We start from the raw sequence: 12,924 nt of genomic DNA on the forward strand, positions 1-12,924 counted from the left end.
TTACACCAAATCATTAACTGGATACATATTTGCATATAAATTTATTTTTTCTTAATCTTAATAAGTTAATTTAGCCTGATATAAATATAGAATGTAAATAATTTTTTTAGCTTGTCATGGTCTCTTAGAAACTTCTTAAAAAGTCAAAGTCTCTGACCTTTTTAAAGATATTTATTTGCACTCGAATTTTAAAATTAAATTAAAATCTAAATATAGCGTGATTGTGTGTCCCTTTCCTCCCTTTCTTTTCGCCCAAGCAAGCTATAAAACCCAAATATTAAAAGTCCACAGAAAGAAAATCAGATTCTGGAAATCCCGTAATTGATTTTTTATTAGTAGTTTTTCACAAAATAATTGACTGAAAAAAATACAATTCCTTCACTAACATCGTCGTCTGCTAATCTGCTTTGCTTTTTCTCCTCGCACTGCACTTCATGATTTTATTAATGAAGGGCATCATTTATCGTGGTAACCACCCCTTTTTGTTTTTGTTTTCAATTTTTTTTTTTTTTTTTTAATATAGTTTATGGATCTGAATTAATCTGTTTCGATTTGCTTGTTCCGGAATTTATGTGACCTGATTTTGATTTTATGAGAAATTGTTTTGACCCCATGTTAGATTTTGCCATCAGTCTGTTACTGAATTCCTTTTTGAGGTTGTACTTTGTTAAAAAAAAAATCTTTTTTCTTATCGTGGGATGGTATTTTTATATGATGGTATTAGATTGGACACGGAGTTTATGTTAATTTGATTTATCTTAGAGAGTAGGAGTTTTTTTAGATTTATTCTTTATACATTTGCTTTCGATTTGAATACTGACAAAATTTATATTTTCAGAGGAGGTCAATTAGATTATCTCATTTAGTTTAGCATTGTGCAAAAGGTAAGAATTTGTTGACTTTGCACCGACGTTATGGAGAAAAGTGGTTTGTACAAAGATCACCATCCAGTGCAGAAGTTGGTAAGTATCTCAAAGTTAGCTATGTTCTATTCACACTTTCTTGTTCCTCAGAAATTAATTTATCTTTGTTTCTAAAAACGATTTCAATAAATGGTTTGTGACTTCAGTTGGATGCGTGCGATGTTTCCTCTTCTCACTTTGCCCGCGGTTAAGTAAGAATTTATACTTTTGCTGTTAAAACTTAGGCCAGTTGGCTATTCAAGTGTTCACTTAGCATTGATTTTGTTTCGATAAAGCTTTCACTTAGCATTGATTACTTTAGTAATATTGTATTGACCTCTATATCTCTATGGAATGCCTTTGTTCAGTTGGTCGAATGTCTGCCTTCCATAATTTATGAAGCTGGACAATGCCTTTTAAGTTGCTGATAAATACATGAAGATGCTGTTCTGGATTTCCTTTTTTGACTGATTGACTTCCTATTCTTTTTCTTTTCTAGGTTTTGCATTTTCTACACCATGACGTTGCTTCTCGGAAATTTATCGCAGAGGATTTATACTATGTTACTTTAGCGTTTAGCCTTCTTGTTTGATACTTGTAAATAGATAGTTTACCTGTAGATAAAATGGAATCAAAGTTGTTTGAATTGTTAGATAATGGCCATAGGACTGTGGTTGGATCAAAGAGGAAAGTGGCTTCTCAAAATTTGGCTCATTTATTTAGAGCCAACAGTGAGAAACTGTCAATTCAATCCAACCATGATAGCAAGCTTGGAGAGAGGAAAAGGACTGCTGAGTGCGAGTCTAATTTTCAGTCACATCTCAGGAAATCTTTACTCAAGAACTACTTAAACTTTATGAGAAGCAGACTACCACAACGGGTACTATTTTATCAGAGTGGTGAATGGACTGATTTCCCTCAAGATATTATTCTTATAGTTAAAGAAGATTTTCGGGCAAAAAAGGCTGTTATTGAGGTGAAAGTCGGTGGCTTTCATTTAATGCTTGATATTCTATATATGGTTCAAATAGATCTGATTAATGGTTTGCACAAACCTATTGCCTGGATAGATGAAGCAGGTGGCTGTTTCTTCCCCGAGTCATATCTCGTCAGTTGTGAAATGCATGGGAATTTTGAAAGCCAGTCAAAGAAAATCAAAGAGTTTATGGCTATTGAACAAGATAGGGTAGCTGATATTAAGTTGCAACTCGAAATTGATTTTAATGGACTGGAAAATAGTAATTTGGAAGAATGTGTGGAAGAGTCAAATGTTGGTTTTAAGAGGATTAAAGTAAATCCTGTTAAAGACAATCAAGAATGTGCTGATGATAAAAAATCAGATGCAAAAGTGGAACAAGTTGCAGAGAATAAACAGAACCAGGAAACAAGGACTCCTGCTGTAGTTGCTAGCCTGAAATTGGTGGATGCAGAATCTGTCAAAAATATGTTTGTTATGGGAATGAATATCATCCCTAAAGTGGATGAAATCAAAATTACCAAATGCTCTAGTAATTATTTGAAAACTCGCTTGGAACTCTTTGAGAAGCAAATTGAAATAACCCAAAATTATCGTGGTAATGCAAATGTTCGATATGCTTGGCTTGCCGCTTCCAAAGATTTACTATATACAATTATGAACTATGGCCTTGCACTTGGGGGACCTAAACGTAAGACTAAATTTGGAGTCGGAGTTCACCTCAGTACTCTGCATTGTGCCTCCAAAAGGTTTGAATACATTTTCTTAATGCAACATTATCTCAGTCATAACTAAATATATTTTGCATCTTCAATGAGGTGAAACTCTGATCAGTTATCAGATCCCCCCCCCCCCCCCCCCCCCCCCACACACACACACACACAAGAAAACAATAAGCCTTAAAGAAAAGAATGCTCCAGGTTTTTCTTTTCTTTTCAATGAAAAGGAAATACTACTGTATGCCATTGGAAATCTATCCTGTGGTATGATTCATAATATGAATCTCCACATGACTAGTGAATAAAGTTCTTGCTTGATCCCATCTTTTTCTTCTTGTTCATGTCTATTATTGTTTCTTAGAGGATCTAACATCAATCTCTCTTTTCTTTTTTCTCTCTTTCTCTCTTCCAGTGCAATTAGTTGTGATGTTGACGAAAATGGCATCCGCTATATGGTTTTTACTCGTGTGATTTTGGGTAATGTGGAACTTTTGAATAGCCGATCTGAACAATGTTGTCCCATTGATGAAAAATACGATAGCGGAGTTGATGATCTAGAGAATCCTACTTGTTATGTTGTTTGGAATATGAATATGAACACACACATATACCCGGAGTATGTTGTGAGCTTCAGAATTCCTCCAGGAGCTGAAGGTGATCTCCACTTTTTTCCTATATCTAAGCATCAGGATGAGATAATCTGTATAGGCCTTATAATTCTAATGATTTGTTTTGAAACTCTTAGTGTGTATAACCATGGAGCCTGTCTTATTACTCCCTTTTTCATGTTGGGCCATTCCATGTTGTCGCTTTCCTTGAAATGGAAACTTTACCCTTCCTCTTTTGTTAAACTTTTCAGTAGTATCATATTCACTTTTATCTTTGCGCAAGTCAAATGTCAGAAAATAAATATCTGTTAACCATGCTTTGGGGCTTAGTTTTACTTATAACCACTTTATCTCGATTAAATTTTGGAGTTAAAATTGAACTTAACATTAACTTTGTCTTCTGGCAATAAAATTTAAATATTTTGTGTATGGAAAGTATATCAAGCTACATTTGTTTCAAAGTAACAAAAAGTATTTTTGCCTTAGTTAAGGAGTATTTCATTTGACTGGGAAGTGAAATAGGAAAACCATTTTTGATTTAGAAGTATAATTTCATACTCTTATTCTATACTCGACCAAACTATGACCATAAAAATGGGATTGAGAGAGTATATTTCCTTTTGCACATTTGCTTTCCGCAGATATTCTGAATATAAGAGCACGATGTAAAATTGTGAGGTGAAATTCTCAATGTTCTCTAGATCTGTGAAATAAATAAATCGACAAGTTTGTTATTAATTTCAGATTCTTTAGATCTGTGAGGGATCTTTTTGGGCATTTTCCCGTTTACAGATAAGCCAGTGTAATTTATGTTTTTAGCATTTTAATGTTGAGTAAATCATAAAATATTTCTCTTTTAAAAATCATGCAGCGCTTGAATTATCTCTATCACGTTTCTTACAGGACCCCACTTCAGAAATGATAGCCGGATGCATGTCTCAGGTGACAGTACTTGTTGTCAGGGCCCCACAGATACATTTCCTAAGGACTTGGTAAGTTACAAATATTATGAACTTGGTTATATGGCCTTCATTGAACTGAAAGATGGGGAAGTTGTGGAGGGGTGTTTTTGACATGCAACAATTGCGAAATGAACTGGCTGATAATATGACACATGAAATAAAGGTGGGATTTTGTTAGACTTCAAAAGAAATCAAGCACACTGGCAAAGAAGAGGAACATGAAGTTCACTCAACTCAAAAGACCATGTCTTGAATTTCTTTGGTAAAATGAGTGAACTTAAAAGAAGCAGCAACTTATATTATATCCTTCGACATGTTTTTTGCTTGTATTTGCTACTTCCATTTATCTCCTTGATCAAGCATTGAGTTTCTTGCTCAGATGCATGGTAGTTACCTAGGACATAATTGATGACACAGACACTTGCTTAAGTACTATCTAGGTAACTCTTTGATATTATTTAACGGCTTCGCATTTGTAAAGCACTATAAGGTACGTGATGCAACAAATAATCTTCATCCGCCATTCCAAAGATACTGTAATTGCACCTGCATGTGCTTAAACAGCAGTATAATTTATGGTAACAGTAAATTCTGAGACTCTTCTCCTGAGTTTTGTACAATCGTCTGCATCTTGAGATCAGCTCTGAAGTCCAGCTTTTTCTATGTTTGCTTGAATCTTTACTGCTATACTGCTTAGCCTGCCATAGTTGGTTATCAACTTTGTTGTTGGCTTCTAGATTTAGCTTCCTGACTCTCCACTCTTGACAGTTGCTAGCTTGCAATAGGTATTAGTATAGTGTGAAGTTTTGGTACTTTAGTGAACCTTGTCCTGCAAGAAAAATTTCTCTTTTGAAGCGTTTCTGGAATCATAATGAGGACAGGGAGAGCAAATGACCAGGACTGTATTACATTCTGCTTTTTTGAAGCAGTTCCTTCTGAATGGTTATCTATTCATCAATTATCTGGAGTTCTTTCTAGATAACAGTTATTGTATATTCATCTTTAGGAAAGTCACAGTAATCAAATATCAATGGGTAAATTGTCCCTAGAAAAGGCTGCAAGGACTCCGAAGTCCCCTTGGATGCCATTCCCCTTGTTGTTTGCTGCAATCTCCAATGAAGTTCCTGCAGAGAAGATGAACCTTGTTACTAGCAATTTTGAGTTGTTTAAGGTTTGTATAGTTGCAGAATCTTTCCTTTCTCTTATTTTACGCCTGGATTTTCGTATTTAATTTTGTTCTAAAGATTTTCTTCTCTTGGTTCCTTTCCCGACATTGATAGAGCAAGAAGATAAGTAGGGATGAATTTGTCAGACAGTTGAGGTTGATAGTAGGCGATACTCTGTTGAGGTCCACAATTACAAATCTTCAGTTCAAGGTATGTTCTGTGTCTTTTATCTGGAGAGTTTGTGCAGTTGCTCTACATCTCAAGTGGCTTGTTGTCTAAACTTGAGAGCTGGCTTATATTTATTACATACATATGCTTTACTTTAACACATGCTGGCTTCTATTTGTTTATTTAAGTAAATATGGCGTTAAGTAAAGGTATTTGTGTTATTTTAGTTGTTCTTATTGTTAATGCATGCATTCTCATTCTATATTCTATCCTTGCATAAAATAATTACATAGGTTCTTGCATAAGTTAATGTTTTTTTTACAAGGGAAATGGAACTGGTAACTAGTTGTGTTGTTTTATGCTGCGATTATCTTTTATTATTTGGGAAGTCAAACTAGCCCAATTGTTTCTTCTTCTGTTATTTATTTATTATTTATTTGTTTTTTGTTTTTCTTTGGTAGGTACCATCTAAATCCTTTGAAATGGTTCCGCGAAAGCAAGAACCCTAGAGTGCTGCCTTTAAATGAAATACTGCCAATTCCATTAGCAAAGCCACAGAGTAACAGTTCTTTATGTGAGACGCCTTTTCCGTGTTGTAGTGAGGTCATTTAGGAAGTTCGATTTCCTTTCCTACAGTAATGTGATAGTAAAAGCATCTGATCTTTTGTCCTAGAATATGGGAATGCAAAGTAGTTAGTTCCTTTTCGGGACGGGCTTGATGGTTTTTCCTCCTGTTAACTTTGCTTTTGGTTTTCTGGTTAATTTTAGTTACTCCCTGAATTGAATTGAATGCTTATAAAGTTTGCCTTTGAGGTTTCTATTTCATTGTTCACTTTGCAAGTGGTCCATATGTATGTATTGTCTTAGAAGAGATCTTTTTAACTGCATGCATCCATAGATGGTATGACAATGCATCAAAACTAGGATACCATTAACGGAATAAGTTGCTGCATCACCTTCTGTCCGATGCTGCTTGGATGCATTATATATATACCAACATCTCCTATTGCTATAGCTCATCTTGTGTGTTTTAATACCTGTTTGATGATCATGTCTTCAATTTCCCGAAAAGCTAATCATAGATGTGACTGGAATATTATGTCCTAACATGTTTAGAAGTTCACATACCGTTACACTACAGGTAGATGTCGCAACACCATTTACAGTTGGCGTTATGCTAATTATCTACAACACTATCTTTTTGCATGAGTTTTTCCCTTCACAGTTCACATGCGGCTATAAGAATCCACGAGGTTGATGTTCGCGTCAAGGGCAAGACCCAGCTATTGGGCTGCTACAATTCTTTCTTCATTTATTATTTCATTTCATTAAATTGTGGGTTCTTTCTTAACTGAAGCAGCAGTTTGACTTGTACAAGACTTGAGGTGAATCAAGAAATTACTTTTAGTTGGATCACAATTATTATATGTATACATCTGATATTTTTCTTTATGCTTCGAGCCAAAAACAATGAGTTTAGTTGAATTTATTCTCTACAAGCAAATGTTCCTTTTTAATTCTTCAATTTTGTCTTCATTTATCGGTAAAATCCATATATATGGGTGTGAACTGTGAAGACTGGAACACATTAGGAAAATTAACACACTTACATAAGCAATGAGCCATAGTCATCAATACACTTAGATAGTTTCACGAGCAGAGCCCATGAATAATTTGCGTTCCAATGCATTTCTACTGCTAATTCAATATTTCTCTGTTAATTATAACTTATTAGGGGGTCAGAATTTCAGTCTCATTCTTTTGAAGGTTTTATCAAATTGGTTAGCTATTAGTTACATTATGTGACATACAGTACATTATTCTGATCTTGGGTATTAGTGAGTTTATCAGTTAATATAACAGTGTAGTTTCATAATTAAAAAAAAGGGAATTAGACTATTTTTGGGCAGTACAAAGAATAAAGAATAATTAAAAGCATAGTGATAGTGGGTTCTTGTCAAAAAATCTGAACATAATTTTCTGTGAGTCTTTGTCATAAAAAATGTAGGGCATTTTGATGAGGTTCCCTTGCTTAAATTCTTTACAAAAGATTCAATATGTTTCCAACTTTTTGGCACTTTCTGCTAGTATTATAATAACAGGATCCTATACCTACGCTAAAGGACCTACGTTTGAAAAAAAAAACGTCAGTTACTATTACTTTAACTCGTGTTTTTGGCTATGATTGGATTGCAAATCATACCTTTAATTCTCTTATTTATTTTTTCAAGTATGGTCAAGTCTTCTTTAGGCATATTTCTTTTTTTGCTCTTAAAGGAAGAGTAGTTTGCATCATTCTCTCCTGAGAAATGTCTCAATGTCTTATAGATTACGGAATATCTTGAAAATGATTTTTCTTTCTTATACCAATTGTAGGATCTATTTCTAAAATTATCTGGTTTGAGAATTTTCCAGTTGGCAAAGTCATCCAAAGAATAAAATGATAACGAATGGACAATATCTCGTCCAATTTGAAAAATGAAGTATATGTATTTTTTTTCTTATTAGCATATCAGGTTTTCTTTCTCTTTTCTAAAAATACTATCTGAATATCTTACTTTAGTAGTAAAATGCATCTTATCCTAAATTTACTTTTTGACACACGCATTTATTTTGAAAAGAGAACCATTGGTTTGACTAACGAACTATAAGAGAAAGTAAACATTCTTTCTTTGGACTTTTGGAGCAAGATTTTTGGAATAAAAAACTAACAGAAATTTGCAAAATGGCAGATAAGCGGATTTAAAGCCAATTTTTTTTTTTTGCTGTGTTCCTAATTGTAACTTAGTTTTATGATTATCAGAGACATCATTAATGTAAATGACATCTTTCTTTTCTAAACAGAGAAAGGCATTAAAAGAAGTTTATTTATGACTGTGATTTGAAGTGTAAAACAGCTTCCTTTGATATATAATTCAGAAGTAAAGACTAAAAAATAAGTGCTTGACTGCAGAGTATTTTTTTAAAGAATTTAATGCAATTTTTGGTATTGATAATGCTTCTATTAAAAAGATTAAAACATTTATTATTTTTGTTTTGCTATTATAGTTGTCAATCTTTTACTATCGAACAATTTTAAATGTTATTTATTTGTATATACAAATTTTGAGTGGTCGCCATATTCGTCACACTTTGTGGAACACCGCTGTACGTTCTTTACATGGAGAGCAAATTTTTTTTTGTGATACTGTCTGAAACTCTAATAAAAACAAGATATGTCTATCCTTTTAATGTACGAAACGAGGTCTATGTATATTATTATCGTTAGATGATTGTTTTTTAATACTCGTGGTGTTTCAGACAAGTTTGCGCACATCTCGACTAATTCCATGAGTACTATTTTCTCCCACTAGCATAGATATTAGATAACTCTAACAACTAAAATTTGGACAAATTGAAAGAAATCACCTATATTTTTGTCTTTGTTGGGATATGGACTCGATCTTCCGTAGATGCTCCTAATTAAGACTATTACGGTTCTAGACTTAGTACCCTGTATTGATGCTAAATTATTATTGTTAATATTAAGTCTTATTTAGCCAAAAAAAGCATTTGATCTCGCACCACAAGTTGTCTCACTCTGTTGATTGCTTTGAATCCTAAATAAGAGGAAATGGACAGATTGAAATTTTTCCCAAAAAAAGTTGAACTTATCACGTAATTTAAAGTTGGACAATGCCAAAGAAAATAAAAAGAAAGCTTAAGAAAATAAGTGGGGCATTTGAAGTAACTATTCATGAGTAGAGCTTTTATGACTATTTCAACAGCGCACATATATACCCATTCGTGTTTCGACTTTTCTTGTTCTGTTACAGTGTACTTCGACAACTCATCATTTTATCTTCTGAAGTCAAAATATGATTTCTTGAAATTAGGTCTACGTTTTACTTCACTGTCATTTTGTGGCTCAAAGTTAGGCTACTAAATGAACATGTTGACCCATTTGTTCATTTACAAATGCCAAACTATGTCCTCCAAAGATAGTGATGTTTATCTAGTGTCGGTATATATACATAGGTTTTTAGTGTTGTGATTGCAGTAATCGTCAATTCATTTGATATTATATTCATCGGCAGCGTAAATTCTTTTTTCCACTTTCAGAATACTAAAAAGATTTTTATAACTCGGCTCGACTTAACGCTTCAATTGAAAGAGCTTTTAAAATTGACCAAACCCATTTTCTAATTATATCTTAGATCTCATAATTACTCAAATTTCAAGGAATACATATTAGTCTGTGTTTAAAATATCATGAATTCACTCAACATTTGCACCATATATCGCTATAGTACTGTCAGAGTCATTCTTGAAACTCATAAATACTTCTAAAGAATGTAAAAACTAAGTTGTGGTCATAATTAAAGACAAATAGGACGTACCTTATGTTCGAGTACAGACTTGATTGTCGCGAAGTCTATAATTACGTTCTCTTATTTTGTAAGGACTATACACATCTAATATTAAAATAACAATGCTTGTAATATCATATAATTGCTTGAAGATTAAACCAATAACGGTATTAATGTAAGATTCCTTCTTGTGTCTCTACCTAATTAATCTATTGCCAATGCCTAGGGAAGATGAGAATTAGCATAAAAGAAGGAACACAAAATTAAAAAACTTGATTGCTGACAAATCTAGATGCTTCCAAACTATAATTTCTTTTCCCAATCCTGAAGATTAGGAATATTTGAAACTCATTTCTCATTACCGAGGAATAGTTGACATTCATCCCCATTAATTTTACACTATAATATAAATTATAATTATAAAAATCCTTTGGCCTTACTGTTAATGATTTGCTTGAGATGACACTACTAGAAATCCGCTAAAAACTAACCAAATATTTTCGATCAACGTTAGTCGGTCAAAAAAAGCGACCAAAAACCGTTCAGCTTGGATGGAAACTAGAAATTTTTTTTTACATTTTTTTAAAACTAAATACCGACCAACGTTGGTCGGTAAATTGGTCAACGAATTGACACAGCTGGTCAGACAAGAAAATTTTGGATTACCGACCAATGTTGGTCGGTAATCTGGACCCAATTTTTTAAATTTTAATAATTATTTTTATTATTTAAAATATTTTATAATATTTAAGAATTTATATTTAAAATTACCGACCAACGTTGGTCGGTTAATGCAGGGGAAGCATTTACCGACCAACTTTGGTCGGTAATTGTTATTTTCTGCAAAATAACCGACCAAAGTTGGTCGGTTATTACGTCAGCATTGGTCAAACTTTTGAATTACTTTTATATTTACTATCTAAATAATATAAATGTAATTCGTTAACACTTTTGTAATACAAATAATGAATACACTAACATATACTATATATAACATGCTATATATATAGTTAAAGTAGTACAACGAAGCGTGTTATATATATATATAGCTTGTTATAGTATACGTTAGTGTGTGTGAGTGTGTGTGTGTATATATAAGAACACGAAGCGCTATGAACACAGGGTCAGGTTCTTTTAGCGATAGACTTGTGAAGATCCTAATTAGTATATATAATTTATCATCAAATATATCTATTTGTAAATTGATTCATCGACTTATAACTTACTTAGATGCATCGATGAATATTAAAAACAAAACATTTGACCTATATCGACTAATAGTAAAAACAAAACGTCTCGACCTATATCGATTAATCTATGTCATGCATTATTAGTGATGAATGAATAAAAAATAGAAAAATTAATACTAAACATCTTTGATATATATATATATATATATGGATCACAAATTAAATAAACGAAAGAAGTTATTAGTATTAAGTAAACGAGTTAAATTAATAGGTCAAACATGGTCAAACTTTAACAAGCTATATATATATACACACTAACATATACTATAACAAGCTATATATATAGTTAAAGTATTACAGTGAAGTGTGTTTTTGTGTGTGTGTGTGTGTGTATATATATATATATATATAGGTATACCCGTATATATATAAGAACACGAAGCGCTAGGACCACATGGTCGGGTTCTTTTAGGGATAGACTTGTGAAGATTCTAATTAGAATATATACTTTATCATCAAATATTTCTATTTGTAAATTGATTCATCGACTTATAACTTACTTAGATGTATCGATGAATATTAATCGATGATTCATCAAAACATCTCGACCTATATATCGATTAATCTATGTCATGCATTATTAGTGATGAACGAATGAAAAAAGAAGTTATTAACATCAATTACAATATAGTGTACGTGTGTGTGATAAATTACTCACATACTTAATTATAACTTAAAAAATTTACTTAGATAGATGCTATTAATTTTAATTATTTTTAAAAAATATATATTTTCAATCACCAACTAAAGTTGGTCGGTTTTTTTAAATTTTAATAATTAATTAAAAAAAATATAATTTAGTTAAACCGATCAATTTTGGTCGGTAAAATTAAATTAATAAAATATATTTCCGACCAAAGTTGGTCGGTAAGTACTTAAACTTGTCAGATGGTCGTTTTAAGCTACCGACCAATGTTGGTCGGTAAGCCATTCCGACTATCAAAACACCGTCCACACCCTAATGGTCGCGTTTTGATCGATAATTGGCCATAACCGACCAACTTTGATCGGTTTTTAGCGAATTTCTAGTAGTGTCAAATCCATTTGCCTCACAACCAATATTGCAGAAAAAGAGATGTAATGAATCAAACAAATGAACACAATATATTTGTTTTGCATATAAGCTTTTATTATTTAACCATAGTTAAGTGATATGTGCATTTTCATGCTTTAATTTATGACTGATATGGTTAAATTATTTGGTGTGAAGCTAACACCGAATGTAAATTAAGAAAGTATAAAAATAAAATTAAATTTGGGTTAATATTTCGAAATATTTCCTTAATATAAATCTGCACGTTGCTTCCAAGGCTGTCGCCGGTCGGGAACCCTAGGAAATCCAACTGGTTAATAAATTCAACATTTTCCAGAAAAAGAAAATAACTCTTGGTGGGGTTCAAAAAATATTGACTTAACATTAATATATTACAATTTATTTAAATATTTTTGATTTCTTTCTTCTTCCTTCCTTTCCCTTTTTTACTTTAATAATTAATCTACAGAGTAGAATGTATCTTCTGGGTTAGGTTTTGATGTCTCTTTGTTATGAAAATTCCCAGGCAAAATCGTTGTGCATTTAACTGTCTGACTATTATAGTCACGAAGCATTCTTTCTTCTACCTTCATACATAAGCAAGAGACAATATGATGCCTTCCTTAGAATAAACATAAAAAACCATGACATTAGCTGCATTTAAGGTTTATGTTTCCTATATCTTATTTTATTTGTATCAAACAGTTATATTTGTATCAAACTGTTAAAATAGCTTTGAGGCTAATCCTACTGACTGATAGACTAATGAACAAGATTACATATACATGGTC

At 32.3% G+C, this 12,924-nt stretch overlaps 1 protein-coding gene across 3 annotated transcripts; it reads left to right on the top strand.

The window, feature by feature from the left end:
- The first annotated feature begins 248 nt into the window (after nt 1-248).
- Nucleotides 249-6,953, top strand: LOC104108443 (inactive poly [ADP-ribose] polymerase RCD1-like). Of its 3 annotated transcripts, XM_033659242.2 has the most exons (9): nt 249-468; nt 839-962; nt 1,070-1,114; nt 1,402-2,627; nt 3,010-3,251; nt 4,109-4,197; nt 5,174-5,338; nt 5,448-5,543; nt 6,643-6,953. In XM_033659242.2, the coding sequence occupies exons 4-9, from the start codon at nt 1,528-1,530 to the stop codon at nt 6,757-6,759; spliced, it is 1,809 nt and encodes a 602-aa protein (XP_033515133.1). In that variant the 5' UTR covers nt 249-468; nt 839-962; nt 1,070-1,114; nt 1,402-1,527; the 3' UTR covers nt 6,760-6,953. The 3 variants fall into 3 exon arrangements, with proteins under 3 accessions (XP_033515133.1, XP_033515130.1, XP_009615777.1); XM_033659239.2 differs by lacking the exon at nt 1,070-1,114; XM_009617482.4 differs by lacking the exons at nt 1,070-1,114; nt 6,643-6,953 and adding an exon at nt 5,963-6,326 and having other exon boundaries at nt 253-468.
- Nucleotides 6,954-12,924: the final 5,971 nt, after the last annotated feature.

Source organism: Nicotiana tomentosiformis, chromosome 6 (genome assembly GCF_000390325.3).
Source record: "Nicotiana tomentosiformis chromosome 6, ASM39032v3, whole genome shotgun sequence".
Classification (NCBI taxonomy): domain Eukaryota; kingdom Viridiplantae; phylum Streptophyta; class Magnoliopsida; order Solanales; family Solanaceae; genus Nicotiana; species Nicotiana tomentosiformis.